This window comes from Rutidosis leptorrhynchoides, chromosome 11, assembly GCF_046630445.1.
Source record: "Rutidosis leptorrhynchoides isolate AG116_Rl617_1_P2 chromosome 11, CSIRO_AGI_Rlap_v1, whole genome shotgun sequence".
Taxonomy (NCBI): Eukaryota; Viridiplantae; Streptophyta; class Magnoliopsida; order Asterales; family Asteraceae; genus Rutidosis; species Rutidosis leptorrhynchoides.
In genome coordinates this window covers 321,226,451-321,244,663 of record NC_092343.1, presented here as the reverse complement: position 1 = coordinate 321,244,663, position 18,213 = coordinate 321,226,451, and the positions used below count along the sequence as shown (strand labels likewise).

General features: G+C 34.5%; 1 protein-coding gene across 1 annotated transcript; it reads left to right on the top strand.

Moving 5' to 3' along the window:
• Positions 1-8,779: 8,779 nt before the first annotated feature.
• On the top strand, positions 8,780-13,224 carry LOC139876352 (putative disease resistance RPP13-like protein 1). Its single transcript, XM_071863660.1, has 2 exons — positions 8,780-12,171; positions 12,845-13,224. The coding sequence occupies exon 1, from the start codon at positions 8,959-8,961 to the stop codon at positions 12,163-12,165; it is 3,207 nt and encodes a 1,068-aa protein (XP_071719761.1). The 5' UTR covers positions 8,780-8,958; the 3' UTR covers positions 12,166-12,171; positions 12,845-13,224.
• Positions 13,225-18,213: the final 4,989 nt, after the last annotated feature.

The window sequence follows — 18,213 nt, the reverse complement described above, 5'->3', positions numbered from 1 at the left end:
GTATATGGCTACTCTTTAAGTAGATCCACAAACTGCCACCATGAATTCCCGCACAAATGTTTCCCGCCCAAAATTTTTCCCGCCCTAATGTAATGGTGTTTATGTGTCGGTGTACGTAACGGTGCAATGTAACGTTGTTATGTAACGGTGTATTGTAACAGTGTTATGCATGTGTCGGTGTATTGTAATGGTGTATTGTTATTATTAAATTTATTAAGACCTTATTAAATTTATTATTATTACAAATATAAATCACTAATTTTTTTTTAACGTCACTTTTATTAAAACAACAACACGGTTACAATTTTTTGAAACTACAGATTAAACACAATAACAACTAAAGCTAAACAACGATAATAAACAACGATAATACAACAAAACATTTAGAAATCATTGAGATCAGGAGAATCAGATGAATAGAATTTTCCATCCGTGTCGTACTGTGGCCCGGAGGGCACGTAGTCCTCTTCATCAGACACAATGTTTTCGCTCTCATCCCGGAACTCGATATACAACTTGATGATTTCGTTGCTGGTCACTGCTCGACCCACAAACATGGTCCAGTCTTCTTCATCTTTACGAAGACTGGCTGGAACATTGGGTTCCTTGAAGAACCACACTTGTGAGAATGCAAGAGGTATGTCCTCTTTGAGAAAATCAAGTAGTTCAGACAACGGATAAATTCGGACACTCATGCAATACTCCCTCTGTTCAGAATTGACGGTTGAGTAATTCTTGACCTCGCGGTCGAATTCCCCACCATAGTTAACTTGAAGCATAACATTCATCTAAGATATTTTGAACTTATAAATTTTAGATTTAGTAGAGAGATAAGTGTTTGAGGTGTGGTTTTTTAACAATTGATGGGTTGTATTTATAGGGGTACAAAGTTCAGACATCAAGGTGCCGAACCTACCACCACAACAATAATATCGTCGACCGTACTGGTACTCATCAATCAAGTAAGTTTTGAGAACCATCTTTGAACCACAAAATTGACAAAATTTCACAGGCAAAGTTTCCACTAGACCATAATGGTAATTATCAGCCATATTGTTGCAGTCATCTAGTGTTGTGATTAGTGGGGTAGTTATATAGAAGAATTTTCCCGCACAAAAAGCCATCATCTGTTTTCCCGCCAAAAATTTCCTACCAAATGTTTCCCGCCAAAGATTTGACGTCACATGTGACGAGGATGATGACTATGACGATGATGATGAAGATGATGACGATGATGATGATGATGATGATGATGATGATGACGATGATGATGATGATGACGATGATGATGATGACGATGATGATGATGACGACGATGACGATGATGATGATGATGACGATGATGATGATGACGATGATGACGATGATGATGATGACGATGATGACGATGACGATGATGACGATGATGATGATGATGATGACGATGATGATGATGACGACGATGACGATGACGACGATGACGATGATGATGATGACGACGATGATGATGACGATGATGATAATGATTACGGTGATATGTGACGATGATGATAACGGATTAGTTTAACGATGACGAGGATGATGATGACGATGACGATGATGACGATGATGACGCTGATGATGATGATGATGATGACGATGATGATGATGACGATGATGATGACGACGATGACGATGATGATAATTAGGGTTTAATTAGGATTTAATTTATAAGTAATTAAAAAATTATTCAAGTGATTAAAATTAATTTTTAATTAAATAAAAGTAATTTTTTAATTAATTAAAAGTAATTAAATGTAATTTTTTAAGTTATCAAAAATAATTTTTAAGTAATTTTATAATCTAAAAGTAATTAAATGTAATTTTTTAAGTTATCAAAAATAATTTTTAAGTAATTTTATAATTTAAAAGTAATTAAAAATAATATTTAAGTAATTAAAAATTATTTAGAAGTAATTTTTAATTAAATACTTAAGTAATTATATAGATTTTATTAATAAATAAAAATTAATTAATTATTTAAACTTTTCACGAAAAAAACTGGCGGGCCAGTTTTCGTTTCCCTCCACACGACCTTCCCAGACGACTTGTCGTCCGCAATAAGTCGTCCGGGAAATTTTTTTGACAAAAAGCTGTAGCAGGCGCTGTCGGTTCATACTCTACATCAAAAACAAATTACTCCCAAATTACTTCCGGCGATTTTGAGCATTTTCGAGCAATTGATAGCTATTACACACCAAATTCATCATAATCTTACTCCTAAAACACTAACAAAGGTATGTTCTTCATTTATTTTTAAAAAATTAAAGTTTAGTGCTTTGAGTTATATCTATGAAATCCGAATTTTAGGGAGTATATTTTGAAGATTGTTGTGAGTGATTATGTTTAGGCTCATGAATTTCATGCTTAGTTTGTTAATTTGCATATGTATGTCGAAATTATGGGGTTAATTTCATGCTTAGTTTGTTAATTTCATGTTTAGTTATGTATGTTGAAAATTAATATTTTCTTAATTAATATAAACTAAAAATTAAGTTATGTTTAGTTATGCATGTTGATTATGTTTAGTTATGTATTTTTTTAATCAGAAAATTAAGTATATATTTAGTTAGTAAATTGATGGGTTTGGTGATGAAAGTTGTATGTTTAGTTAGTAAATTAGAAAATTATGTATATATTTAGTTAGTAATAGTTGTATGTTTATGTTTATGCATATTGTTTTATGAACATTGTATAAATATAAGTATAAGCATAAGTCTAAGTATAAGTATAAATGTTATTGATTATTGTTTATGTTTATGCATATTGTTTTATGAACATTGTTAGGTTTAGTGGTTAATTTCGAAATAGTTGTACCTTAGGTTCGAAATTAATCAATCCTATAGAATACCCGTCCAAGGTTAATTTATTAGAAATTAGCTTTGGAAGGTCCCCTTTTTGGGGCTGCTTTCTGTGTATTTTGTTTCTTTTAGTAGTGGCCAAGGCTATAAAGCATGCCCTACATGTAATGAGGACACTCCTGCTATGCGTGTGAAAAACAAAATTGTTTTTTTCAGTCACAGACCGAACCTTGAATCGAATCACCCATACAGAGAAAGCTTAGAATTCAATGGTAAGGTTGATCATACCTCTAAACCTAGAAAGTTCAAAGTAGCTGATATCGAAAATCAACTTACAGATTTGTTGCCAGTTGGTAATCCCGGTAAAAATCATACAAATGTTGGTGAAAAAAGAAAACTTCTCCCTAAATGTCGTCACAACTGGACTAAAATTTCTATTTTTCGGGAACTTGAGTTTTGGAAATATCTTCCACTGCAACACAACTTGGATGTCATGCATATTGAAAAGAATGTGTTGGAGGCTATTTTTGGTACCTTATTAATGAATGACAAGTCCAAAGACACTCACAATGCACGAGTTGACTTCGAAAAATTGGGAATTCGAAAAGATTTGTGGCTCAAACCTAAAACCAAAGGTAAAAGAGATGGGCAATTCTTCAAACCTCTTCCCAAATACTCTTTAAAACCCGAAGACAGGGTAAGTTTTTGTAAATTCATTAAAGAAGTAAAACTTTCAGATGGGTTTGGATCAAACTTCAGGCATAAAGTGAACAAGGATAATACCAACATTACGAACATGAAATCTCATGATTGCCATATCATGATGCAACGATTATTACCGGTCGAAGTTAACGCGTTTTTGGACGAAACTATCTCTACACCAATAATGCAGCTATGCGCATTCTTTAAGAAAATTTGTGCTCGAGAGTTAATGGTGGCAGACATGTTGAAAGCTCAAAAACAATTGATTAAAATGTTATGTACTCTCGATTTAATTTATCCTCCCGCTTTTTTTTAACATAATGATTCATTTGGTGATGCATTTACCGGAAGAAGCTATATAAGGAGGGCCTGTTTACATGAGGTGGATGTATCCAATTGAGAGATACATGAAAAAACTAAAAAATTATGTTAGAAATAAAGCTAAGCCAGAAGGTTGTATAGCTGAGGGGTACGTTGCCGATGAAGCATTAACTGCATGTTCAATGTCTCTTGAAGGTATACATACGAGATCTAATCGTCCTAACAGATATGCGGACGGGGCAATTAGGTCATGTGAGTTTCATGTATTCAACTCGTTATGTAAATTTATCAGTAAAGGTGTGTTCAAATCTCTGGCCCGGGATATTCAGGATAAACTTCACTGGTATGTACTCGACAATTGTTCTGACATCGAAGAATATAAAAAGTAAGTCATTATACTAAAATATGAATTTATAATGACTTAACTGTGTAAACGTTGATCATACTAACAATTCTCTTTGAACATTTACAATCAGTTTAAAGCAGAGAACCCCAATATGGACATGAAAACAAATTTTCCTAGTTGGTTCACCAACCAGGTAAACTCATTGTGTATATATATATATATATATATATATATATATATATATATATATATATATATATATATATATATATATATATTTAATTTACATTTGATAACTATTTTTATTCAAACTTTATATATATATTTTTATTTTTTAATGGAAACTTGAACTACAGTCAGTTGACGGATCGAAGTATAGCGATGCTTGATCTGTCTAGCTGAAAGACCGGTGGGTACCTCAAACCATTACAATACCTGCAATGTGAATGGTGCCAGGTTTGTGGTTAGCAATCGCGATGATCGACGCACAACACAAAATAATGGAATTGCAACACTCGCAGATGTCGGTGCTCCTGTCTCTAAGTATTATGGTCAGTTGGAAGATATTGTTGAGTTGCATTATGGTGGTGCATTTAGTGTTGTGTTATTCAGATGCCGGTGGTTCAATACTGAGAACACCCGGAATCGTAAACGTACAGTTAAAGTGAATAACATATTAGTATTGACACGAAAGATGAGCGGTACCAAGATGATCGACGCATTTTTGCAACACAAGCTCAACAAGTCTTTTACATCGACGATCCTTCCAAAACCTCTAGCAGCTAGAAGTTCGTTCATGAGGTACATCATCGAAAACTCTGGGATAGAGACATTATCGAAGACACCATACGGGATGTTGTACACTAAACCAATTCATCCGATCTTAGCCTTGATGCTGATTTAGATAATATGACTTATACAAGTATGAGTGTACCCAGAGAATCAATACCAATCCAGTTTAATCCACCAACACATGAAGTTAATCCACCAACACATGAAGTTAATCCACCAATACATGAAGTTAATGATGATGATGATGATGATGATGATGACATTTGTGATGATGATGATGATGTGGTGGCTGACGATGAGCTAAATCCCCAAATTCCTCTAAATGAAGCTTACTCTAGCGATGATGATGATTATTGATGTGTAATTCTTGTCATTTATCAAAAAATGCTTGTTGTTGTAATCAAATGTTTAATATTTTTATGAATGTTATTTCTATGAATGTCTTTTTAAATTTTCCGCATGAAATATATGTATATGTATACACACAAACACACACACCCACAAATATATATATATATATATATATATATATATATATATATATATATATATATATATATATATATATACATATATGCATAAATATACATTAAACTATATTTTTTTAACGAATATATATATATATATATATATATATATATATATATATATATATATATATATATATATATATATGTGTATATATATGTATATAGTCGTTAAAAAAAACTATAGTTTAATGTATATTTATGCATATAGGTATATATATATATATATATATATATATATATACATCTATATATATACATTATATATATGTATATATATATGTATAAATGTATATGTATATATCATTGTTCTATTCACTTTATTTGTATTTATGCAGATGAATTTCTTTGCTCTCATTTTCCTAATGATCGGTGCTGGGGCCGGTGGCCAAGATAACGAACCCCAACCTAATACACAGGGTAAACGGGGAAAATAAAAAAACATAGGTTTACGAAAAATGTATGATGCTCAAGGACGAATCGAGATTGACTTTGATTTTACGTAGAATACCGTTAATCCGATAGGCCCCAATAGTTCAATGTTTGTTAATTTGATATCTAGTGTTGTTAGGTCCCCGAAGTTCCCGAAACATTACGAGTGTTGGGCGGGTGTGCCAAGGTCTTCAAAAAAATTAGTTTGGATTGATATCCGCGTAAGTTTAATTAATTAGTACTTATACATATATATATATATATACATATATATATATATATGTGTATATATATATATGTATATATATATATATGTATATATATATATATATATATATATATATATATATATATATATATATATATATATATATATATATATATATATATATATATATATATATATATATATGCGTTTCTTATATACAATCTTCTAATATATCTATTATTTTTTTCGTAGAATTTCTTTAAAATTCAACCTTGGCTAGAATCGGATAGAGAATAACTAGTCCGAGCTGCTGTTAACAAGATAGCGGGGGATCGATGGAAAAACGGAAAAAGTGAACAACAAGGTTATTACAAAAACCTTGAAAACCAATATCCTAATGATATTGATTTTATTCGTTCCCACCCACCACCGGACGTTGAAGCCGAACTCTGGAATCCTTTTGTTGACTTGATGCTTAACGAAGAATACCAAAAGCATTGTGAGCAAAATGCAAAAAACCGGTCTAAAGTCCAATACCACAGTTTGCATGGAAGCAAATCGATAGTTAAACATTTGGTAAATTACTAAAACCTCCTTGTTTTTATGTTTTACATAAATGATAAAATGTTAGAAAATATGTTATTTGATTTATATACATTTAAGTTATTTTTTGTGTGTTTGTAGAACGAGAATAAGATAAAGAATAGTCCGGAACCTTTCGGTCCTATCAAAAATTACAAGCTCTTGCACAAGCCCAAGGACGGAACCGAGTGGACTAAGGATTTCAAACCAAAACAGCACTACGTAAGTAATAAATTTTCATAGATTTTGGTGTACTACATAAAGTATAAATATAAGTATAAGTCAAATGGTATATATAATATATATATATATATATATATATATATATATATATATATATATATATATATATATATATATATAAATCCCGAAATGTATATATATATATATATATATATATATATATATATATATATATATATATAAAATATTAATATTTGTTTAACCTTGTAGAAACGAATGAAGGAATTGCTAAAAGAACAACCGAGAAGAGACGAGACCGATATCATGGAACAAGTTTTGGGTGATCGAACCGGACACCAACGCAGAGTGGGGCCAAAGTTACCAAAGTCGGCAAGTAATTCCGCATCTTCATCTTCTACCGGTCGGAGTAGATAACCAACAATGGAACCATACTACACGGCAAGTCAAATTGAACAAATCTTTCGTTTTAATAATCTTGTAGTCCCTCCCGATATTCAACCAAATTTTGGGTATACTATCGGTACTTCCAATTCCAATACTCCGCGCCCGAGCCGTAACAATGATGAAGATTTGTATGATGATGGATTTGCCTATTTGTAATTTGTTTGGTGCGTTTGAAGAAAATTATGATTTTGTTATTGGGTGTATGATGATGGATTTGTAATTCGTCCGGGATGATGTTTTGTAAACGATAATTTGTATGATGATGTTTTGTAAACAATATTGTCGCCTTTGGATACTTTTATTTAATGTTATTGTGGTATTTTGTGAATGAATTGCTCGTATTTATTAGCAGGTTTGGATATTTAAAATGTGCCATATCGCATACGGCTGGAAACAGCAGAAACGAATAGGTCCTGAAACAGCAGACGGCTTTCCGGACGATTTGTCGTCCAGGAAAGTCGTCCCAGTTTTTTTTTTTTTCATTTTCTGTTATTAATAAATAATTAATATTATTTTAATATTATATCTTTCGGGACGACATATCGTCCCCAAATGTCGTCTGGGAATATCGTCCACGAAGGCTAGCGTTGAAAGTCAATGTGGCCCCACCTTCCGTCCGGAAAAAAAACTTGCCGTCCCAAAAAACTTTCTGGGACGAACCTTTCGGGACGACTCATCTGGGACGATGTGCCGTCCGGGAAGAGTTTCCGGGACGATTTGTCGTCCGGAAGTGTCGTCCGGAAAAACCATTTTTCCAGTAGTGAGCTTCACATAATAGAGGATCACAAGTGAGCATAGGTCAATGTATTCAACGGATAGGTCAATGTATTCAACGGATACTAGCGGACTACCAAACAAGATATTTCCTTTTACATTAAAGTGGTTCCAAAATGTATTATGGAGCCATACTTTAAGTAAAAATAGGTGTTAAGAATATTTGTGTATATAGGAACACTTAGCCATTGTAAAGGTAACCAATTCAGATTGTAACAAATCAATTCAAAGTGAATAAAAAAAAACATCACTGATCAATATATTACAAATGCCAATGGGGCTTTGCCTCATTGGTCACCATGTTAACATGGTGTTCGAGGAGACCAGGGTTCGAGTCTCGGGGGGGGGATTTTCGTGAATTAACTTCTAACCACTAACATTGCCTTTCAAAAAAAAAAAAAAAAAAAAAAAAAAAAAAAAAAAAAAAAATATATATTACAAATTCAGCTTTCAATTTCTTATTTATAAACAGTATGTTTGCTACGTTTACTTCAGTTGTTGGAAAATTAGAAGGTTATGATACAATGGGTTGGTAATAATATACATCTTTTATATGTACAAAAATAAATATATAAAAATAAATTATGGCACCTAACAGTTCTAACGAGAAGCTTATCTATTAGTGTACATATCCACCACACAAACTCTAAACCCAAATCTTCTTCTTGGTCATCTACTTTTACTTCATCTGCAATTCCATATTACGTACAACCCTTGTTTTACTCTTTCCGTTTATATTTTGAAATCAACCAAATCGGCTTACAACCAACCAAACAATCTTCTGATCACTCTCTGAAAATCCAATTCATGGCTGAAGTAGTTGTTACTGCTGCTGTCACTGTCCTGATTGAAAAGCTATTGTCCGTTGACTTGAAAAAGTTGACTCGATCCGATGGAATCGAATCTCAGCTGCAAAATCTGAAGACAAACTGGGACCTTATTGAAGCTGTGCTTGCTGATGCAAATGAGAAGCATATAACACAGGAAGCTGTTAAAAAGTGGCTACAAGAACTTCGACATTTGGCTTATGATATAGAAGATGTACTCGATGATATGGCCACCGAAACTATTCGAAGAAAGTTGAAAGATGAAACACGTGGCAGCACAAGCACCGGTAAGGTATTGAAAAAGATGACCAATATCACTCCTCGTAGGTTAATATATGCTCATAAGATGCGTTCTAAGCTAGATAAGATTAATGTCAAATTGGATGATATTGTGATGAAGAAAAACTTTCTGGGTCTGGATATGAATGTGAAAGCTGAAACTAGATCATCATACACAACTACTTCACTAGTAAACGTGTCCAAAGTTGTGGGTCGGGAAGAGGATAAAAATGCATTGCTTGAGAAGTTGTTAAGGGATGAGTCACATAATCAAGACATGAGCGTCGTGTCTATAGTCGGGATGGGTGGAATGGGCAAAACAACTCTTGCGCAAGTTTTGTACAACAACGAAACGGTTAAAGATCACTTTGAACTTAGGGCATGGGTTTGTGTTTCAGATGAGTCTGATGTAGTCACTATTAGCAAGGAGATCTATCAAGCTGTCACCGGAGAGAAAAAAACATTTGCTAATTTAAATCTGCTTCATGAAGCCCTTAAAGAGAAATTGTCCAAGAAGAGATTCCTCATTGTTCTAGACGATGTCTGGAGCGAAGACCCGAAGGTGTGGGAAACTCTTGAACAACCACTTTTAGGGGCACCTGGTAGTAAAATTATCGTTACAACCCGGAGTGCCAATGTGGCAAGGGCAATGAAGTGCACTAACTATCACGAGCTGAAGAATTTGTCTGATGAATACGCTATGTCCTTGTTGGCTAAATCTGCACTAGATGAGCATAATTTTGACAAGTTTCCGTCGCTCATACCAATTGGTCAAAGTATGATTGAGAAATGTGGGGGCTTGCCGTTGGCATTGATAGCAATTGGGAGGGTCTTGAAGCTAAAAGAAACAAGTGTTTATGAATGGGAAAAGTTGTTGGATAGTAAAATATGGAGTTCAGATGATAAAAGCAGTATTCTTCCGGCTCTCAAGCTAAGCTATTATGATCTCCCTTCTCCACTAAAGCAACTTTTTGCCTATTGTTGTTTATTTCCAAAGGACTACGTTTTCAACAAGAATGAAATAGTGTTACTGTGGATGGCAGAGGGGTTTCTAAACCAACCGAAAGGCAACATTTCAATGGAGAGTTTAGGTCGGGAGTACTTTGAAGAACTCCATTCAAGGTCAATTTTTCAACTTTCAACGGGTAACGAATCTGAATACACCATGCACGACTTGATGAATGACTTGGCAATAAGTGTTGCGGGAGACTTCTTCTATTTTTTGGATGCTAAGATGGATGTAAATGGTAGGAATGAAGCTTTTGAGAAGTTCCGTCACTTCTCATATTCGGATCAACGAGGTGCAAAATATACAAAGCTCAAGGAACTACAGAGATCAGAACGTCTGAGAACATTCTTAACGGTGTCAGTTCAGTCACGTGAGCCATTTGGTTTGCGGTTTGTTTTACCATTTGGTTTGCCATTTGGTTTGCCTGACATCTTCTTGGACAATGTTCTTGTGGACTTACTTCCCCAATTACAGTTCATGAGGGTGCTAAGCTTAACTCGAAATTCAATCACAGAAGTACCAAGATCCGTTGGTGTTCTGAAACATTTGCGGTACCTCAATTTTTCAAGAACGCAAATCAAACAAGTACCAGAAGAGGTTAGTGAGCTTTATAATCTACAAAGCTTGTTGGTCAGTGATTGTACGTTGTTAACTAGCTTGCCGGCCAGTTTTCATAAGTTAATAAACCTCAGACATCTTGAAATGAAAAACACTCTATCATTGAAGAAAACACCCTTAGGGATGGGTGGGTTAACGAGTCTAAAAACTTTGTCAAAGGTTATTATCGAAAGAGCTAATGGTTTCAAGGTATCTGACCTTAAAGACATGTCGAATCTTCAAGGTGAACTTTCCATTAAAGGATTGGAAGAAGTAAAAGATCCACAAGAAGCTATGGATGCCAACTTAGAGGGAAAGAAGGGTCTTGTGACTTTGGAAATGTATTGGGGTGATGTACTTGATGATTCTCGGAATTCAGTTCTAGAATATGAAGTATTTCAAATGCTAAGGCCTCCCACTCAGTTGAACCAACTGAATATTTATTACTACGCCGGAATGAAATTTCCTAGTTGGTTTGTAGGTCCCTCATTTGATAAGTTAACAAAGGTTAGCATAATAAATTGTCCATATTTGGTTGAGTTGTCAATTAGACTAATATCGACACTTGAGTATTTGTATATATCTGATTGTAAAAAGTTGGTATCAATGGGAGAAAATGAGGTTAATGTTGGAAGTAGCAACAGGAAATCCGTTCTTAGAGAAGTACATCTTTCTAATTGTGGTTCTTTGGAGAGTTACAATTGCCCAAATACTGTTGAGGAATTAATGATATCTGATTGTAATTCAATGACATCAGTGACTATGTCAACAAAATTGCAGGAGCTGCCATTGTCTCTCGAGTCTCTTGAAGTCGTCCGTTGTAAGAATCTGAACTCATTTTGTCATCAGTATTTGCGAAGTCTCACGTCTTTGGAAGAGATGATGATACTTGATTGTCCAAACATGGATGATTCATTTCCTAGTGGATTATGGCCTCCTAATTTAAGGATGCTACAAATAGGAAGGTTAAAGAAGCCAATGTCAGAGTGGGGGCTGCAGAAATACCCGACATCACTTGTTGAACTTAAGTTAGATGGTTCTGATTCAGGAGTAACTTCATTTGCAATGGAAGGAGACGAGATGAATGTTGCTGCATCAACATCTTTTCTTCTTCCACCATCTCTAACTACTCTAACAATCAGAGGTTTTAAAGATGTGGAATCAATTTCAGAAGCGGTTCAAGACCTCACTAAACTTCAGCGACTTGTTATTCAAACCTGCCCAAATATTAATGATATGCCACAGTCAACTTCATCTTTAGGTCCAAAAGGTGTATATTTAATGGTAACAGTCTATGATTAGCAAAAGGTATGTCCTCTCTATCTCTTGCAATACTTTAATTAATTAGCGTGCATATTAATATTTATTCAATGATACAAACTTCCTTTGAATCTGCTCATTATTGTCTTGGTACAATAACTCTCCAACTGTTTGATTAGATTTCTCAAACACTTTTTAATAACTTGTAACTTTTACTCGTTATTGTGAATATCCCGCCAGCTTTTTGATAAAATTCCGCAAAAATACTCATTTTTTGTAGGAAATCCCTCAATTTGAGATCTATTTTAGGGAGAACTATCAACATTATTTAATGAAATTACCATCTCTAACACCTCACAATCACCTTCTATTTGATGAATTCGTCACATATACACAATTTCTTCCCTGATTTCTTTCTGCTTGTCATTTGTCTGCAATTGATTGACTCAGGGTTAAACGACATGATATTACACCTTTCCTAATTTCAATGGCTTAATTCGTTATTAGTGTCATTGTAACTTTGCTGATTGAGAAGCTATGAAATTGTTTTGGCTTAAGCTCTGAAAAAAATCGTGTGTCTAATACATGTTTCATTGGTACTGCGATTAAGTGGTAAAGCAGCTTGACTATTTATTTGTATTAACTTTGCGATTAAGTGGTAAAGCAAAGCAGCTTGACTATTTATTTGTATTAACTTTTCTGTTTGTTCATTATTGTGTAGGTACAATAGTCCCACTGCTGTTTAATAAAATTCCTCAAAGAAAGTTATATAAACGCTGATTGAGAAGTGCCCAAATAAACAATATGGTGTTACATGATCTATATGGCTCAAATCTTTCAACACCTTTCCTAATTTTAATGGCTTAATTTGTTATAGTGTCATTGTAACTTTGCTAATTGAGAAGCTACGATTTTTTTTGGCTAGAGCTATGAACAAATCGTGTCAGTCATTTTAAGGATCTAGAATCAATTTCAGACGTGGTCCAACACCTCACTCACCTTCAACGACTTTATGTTTTGTTGTGCCTAAATATCAGTCTTAATTGATTTGCGTGTTTATTAACGTTTATCTTTGATATGCTTCATTACATTTATTCAATGATACTCGCTTCCTTTAAATCTACTTGTTGCACATTATTCTTTTGGTACAATATCCTTCCAACTATTTGATTAAATTCCTCAAACACTTCTTAATAATACGTACTCTTTACTCAAAGATACATTTTAGGGAGAACTATCAATATTATTTAATGTTTAGTTGTGTGCTTTTAGAAAAAATAATGATAAAATCATCTCTAACACTTCACACTCACCTTCTGTTTGATGATATTTGTCAACTATACACACATTTTTGAAAACCCCTGATTTATGCTTGTCATTTTGTAACGATTACAACACAATACTCGAAAAATGATGAACTTTTTTTTTTTTTAAAAACTGCGCGACGCACGGGTTGATGTTGCGCAACGCGCACATCACCCTTTCCAGTTTCTGATCAAAAACATTTTAGTGTGTGACGTACACATGAATTTGTGCGATGCACACCTCGCCCAAACCGAATTTCAGCCTGTTCTAATGATACCTGACCCGTTTACAAAAGTGTAATTTCGACCCGTTATGCAAAATGTTGACTTGAAAGACCGAATATCAAGAGCATGAGTTCTCGGGTTATCACTACCCATCCAAGCGGAACTAACGAAGCATCTAGCAAACACTTGAGCAAATATAACCTGCATCTCAAAAGCATATCATGCACAAGTCAACAAATCAACTATCATTCTTTCTTGCTCGATACGAAACCTATAAAATAAAATTAAACAACAACGAGTAAGCTTTACGCTTAGTGAATACAACATGTGCATATATGTTAATAATATTCATAAAGATAAACAATTATCCGCATATTACAAGCCAAACAAGTCTCACATTTCATAATCACATTTGGTTCCCGATGCGTTCCCAACGTGAACCGAGAACCCTCTGAATCCTGATGCGTTCCCAACGTGAACCAAGATCCAGCCCAATGCGTTCCCAACGTGAACCGAGCCCTCATACCAATCAACACAACAATTTCACACAAATCAACGCTATAAACAAGTATAGGCAATTATTCACATACCACAACCAATCAAGTCATACTATATGTAATCACATATGGTGCCCGATGCGTTCCCAACGTGAACCGAGAACCCTCTGGATCCTGATGCGTTCCCAACGTGAAACAAGATCCCGCCCGATGCGTTCCCAACGTGAACCGAGCCCTCATACCAAACACAATACAAACAATCGCATACCAATACAAATCTTATCAACATATAAACCCACAATGTACTCACCTTGATTCCAAGCAAGCAATTCATTTAACAAACATTCATCAAACACTTTCGGTCAAGAAGTCAACGAATCCATCGTCAAGCACAATTCACCTATTAACAAGCATATACACACATATATCATAATTCATCACACTTGGTCAAACGAGACCAACTATACTAGGGTTACCCACTTAAACCCTACAAAACCCATTTTGACTCTTATCTTACTAGTTCAAGACTTATGTCTTCAAGTCCTCCAAATCCACAATCCAAAATACCAATTTCTTTAACTTACACATACAAGTTTTCTTAGCCAAAATCATATTTTAAGACTTGAACATACAAGTCATTTATTTACAAGTTTCACTTTTAAGCTTACCCAAATTGACCCATCAAGCCTTTTGACCCATTTTCGCTTTTATTAGCACAAACCATACCCAAACACTTCTAATATATCAATGGACATCTATTTAAGCCACTTTTATCATCTCATTCATCTGAAAACATGATTTAAACACTTTACACACATTTTGACCGAATTAAAACTTTTGGACAGCCCGCAGATTACAGCTGATTTGACCCAACTTAAACTCACTTTCAGACTTCAACGACACAATCATTAGAAAGAAGACTCAAAGACCTTTCCGAAAAGTGTTTACACGCTACAAACGGAGCTACGGTTACGAAGTTATGACCGTTTCAAAAAGACACTCCGAATCTGTCCAAATTTTGTTTATCACCAAAACATCACCAATTCACATGAACATTTAATTTCTAATGCTTTCAATGTTTAAAATCAGTTTACATACATATGAAGGACTAATTTTTAACACATATCATCATCATCAACACTTACTACATAAAGCATTTAATCAAACATCTAGTAAAAAATCACCAAGTTGTAACTTACACTTACAAAAATCATAAGCCCATTAACCATGACTCAATTTGATCTTTCAAAACATTTAGAAGCATGTACCAAACCCATTTCACCTCAAAGTCACTACTAATCAAAACCCTACATATAAAAATCATAAAAATTAGGATTCTTACTAAAAGGGTGTTGAATGGAGAAGATGAAGATTTCCAACATAAATTGCATCTTCTTAGTGATCACCAACACCTTAATTGCACATGCCAATGTGTTCAAACAGTAATTCCTTCAAAATCAAAAGACCTACCTCTTCCTCTTGGTTCTTCCTCCATCGTCGCTTATTACTCCCTCTTCTTTCTTCTGTATTTTTTTTTTTTTTTATCAAATGAGATGTTAGGTGCAAACTTTCAGATTTATTTGTGTTCAATTTGGCAATGCAAGTCCCAAATTTAGCCAAAGTTACAAAACAACCCCCTCAATTATTTTGGGTCTTACACATTTGTCTGCAGGTGATCATTCAGGGTTAACTGACATGATGTTACATGAATTTAGGGATGACAATGGCCACCCGATTTAATGGATATTCATCCGATCCACCCGGTTCGTGATGGATATGGATAATCTAAATGAATATGGATATGGATGAACCTAAATGGATATGGATATAGATATGGATGGAAAAATATCATCCGTGGATATATCCATTAACACCCGAAATACATACATAAATACTTAAATATAGATATATGCAAACACATTTACTATTATATATGCATTTATCATTACCCACACATTTTTCTCAACCATATAACGAATTAATTGTGATATATTACAACAAAACACACATATCTGATCAAATAAACATACAAACTACACATTTAATTTGTCATTATCCATGTTTAATAGTATATATAACGATTTGTGTTGTATCTTCGACAAAGATTACACGTTATATATACGTTGTTATATTACGTTTTTATTTATATGAAATAATAGGAAATTTTTATAAAAATTTTAATATCCAATGGATATCCATTAACTCGCTTAATCCACTGGATATGGATATGGATGGATGAACAAAATTAAATGGATATAGATATGAATATGGATATGGATGAACAAAAACTAAATGGATATGGATATGGATACGGCATCACCTGATTCATATCCGATCCATTGTCATCCCTATATGATCAATCCTAGGTTATCCAATAAAGGCTAATCAAGGATTGAGTGCAATGAGGGGGTACAATGGATGTCGATTAGGATTTTGGGACCTTATTGTCATATTTCGTTAAGTGCTAAACGATCAACAACCATGTCCCGGTCTTCGTAAATTACCTTAACCAACAAAGATCAAGTCTCGGGCGAATTCACGAGAAAGAGATCAATATGGCTAGGGCAATTCTTCCAGAATCAACAACCTCAAATGAGAGGTCAAGCTCCCTATTTATAGGTTTGAGACCTACGCAGAAGTAAGATGTGCGCGCACTTAGGCATTCCGCACAAGTACTGCGAGAACCCTACGCACTCTTTAATAATCCGCGCAGCCTCACCGCATTTACTAACTTTTACCGCGGTTTAATTGTCTTGCATTCTTTGCCCTTAAGTAGCTTTTCGCACTAAAAATATACATATACATGCGTATGTATATGATCAAGTCCCCCCCAGTTTATTGTGTTACATTTTTGCAGAACATGTAATACAATAAACTCTAAAAAATAAAAATTGTAGTTTGCCTCTCGCTACCAAAAGTTTACGCACAATCTTTACGGGCAGATGCATTATACTTTCTCAACGGCTATTTTTATATCCGTTGATTAATTATTATTGTGTTTATAACCGTTGGCGTAAGTTGCTTTGAGATTTTATTCTTTCACTATATATAGGTTTTGATTTACTATTTTATCCAACACACTTTTCTCACATTTCTTTCTCATTCTCATTGATCTTCATCGCTTTCTTCCCTTACCAACGTACTCTTTTCACAAGTAGTTTTCACTTGCTCTAATCATCATTATGAAGGTATCAGAAATTGAGAAGAAGCATGACACCAAACAATTTCTTGCTGAGAGACTGAAGAGTCCCGAAGCAAGACCATCCAAATCTGCGCTTAAATCTCCTGCTACCAGTGCCGTAACTGAAACTCCAAGCAAACGCAAAGCGACATCTCCTCTCATTGGTTCTTCCGCAAAAAGGATTACACGATCCAGCTCAGTTACTTCTACTGAACCCGAGACTGGTAATTTTTGCACACGTTTTATTTTATTATTTTCGCTTTGAGTAATACCTATAGTATACTTATACTAACACATCTTTTTGTTATTCGTTTTCAGCGGAAACAACCATCACTTCCACCAACAACGCAATTAAGTTCTCCTCCAACTTTTGATCTTTCCAAATATGAAGATCTCTGGCGCACTCCACCCATTTCGCTTTTCATTCAAACGCTTTCGAATTCCCCTGACAATATCGCGGTTAGTTACTTCGCATAGCCCATTTGCTTGCGGATACACTCCCGATGTGAATTTTTGGATTATATTCAATTCTGCACACCAGCTTAGAAATGGGTCTTTTGCAATCTGTGCCCCATTATCACTTACAAGTTCTCGAGGGATGCCAAATCTGCAAACAATGTATTCCCACACAAAATTCCGCACTTGTACTCCAGTTATTGTGCGCAAAGCTTTAGCTTCTACCCATTTAGTAAAATAATCAATTGCCACAATCAGAAACTTTACATTCCCTGCCCCTGGGGGGAATGGTCCCACAATATCAATGGCCCATTTATAAAACGGCCATGGTGAATTAATTGGGATCATATCATGTCTTGGTTTTCTATTCTGCGGCGCATGCCTTTGACAACTTTTACATCTTTTAACTATTTGCGCAACATCACGA

Coding starts and splice junctions, on each gene's coding strand:
- LOC139876352 (XM_071863660.1), top strand. CDS start 8,959: ATGGCTGAAGTAGTTGTTACTGCTGCTGTCACTGTCCTGATTGAAAAG.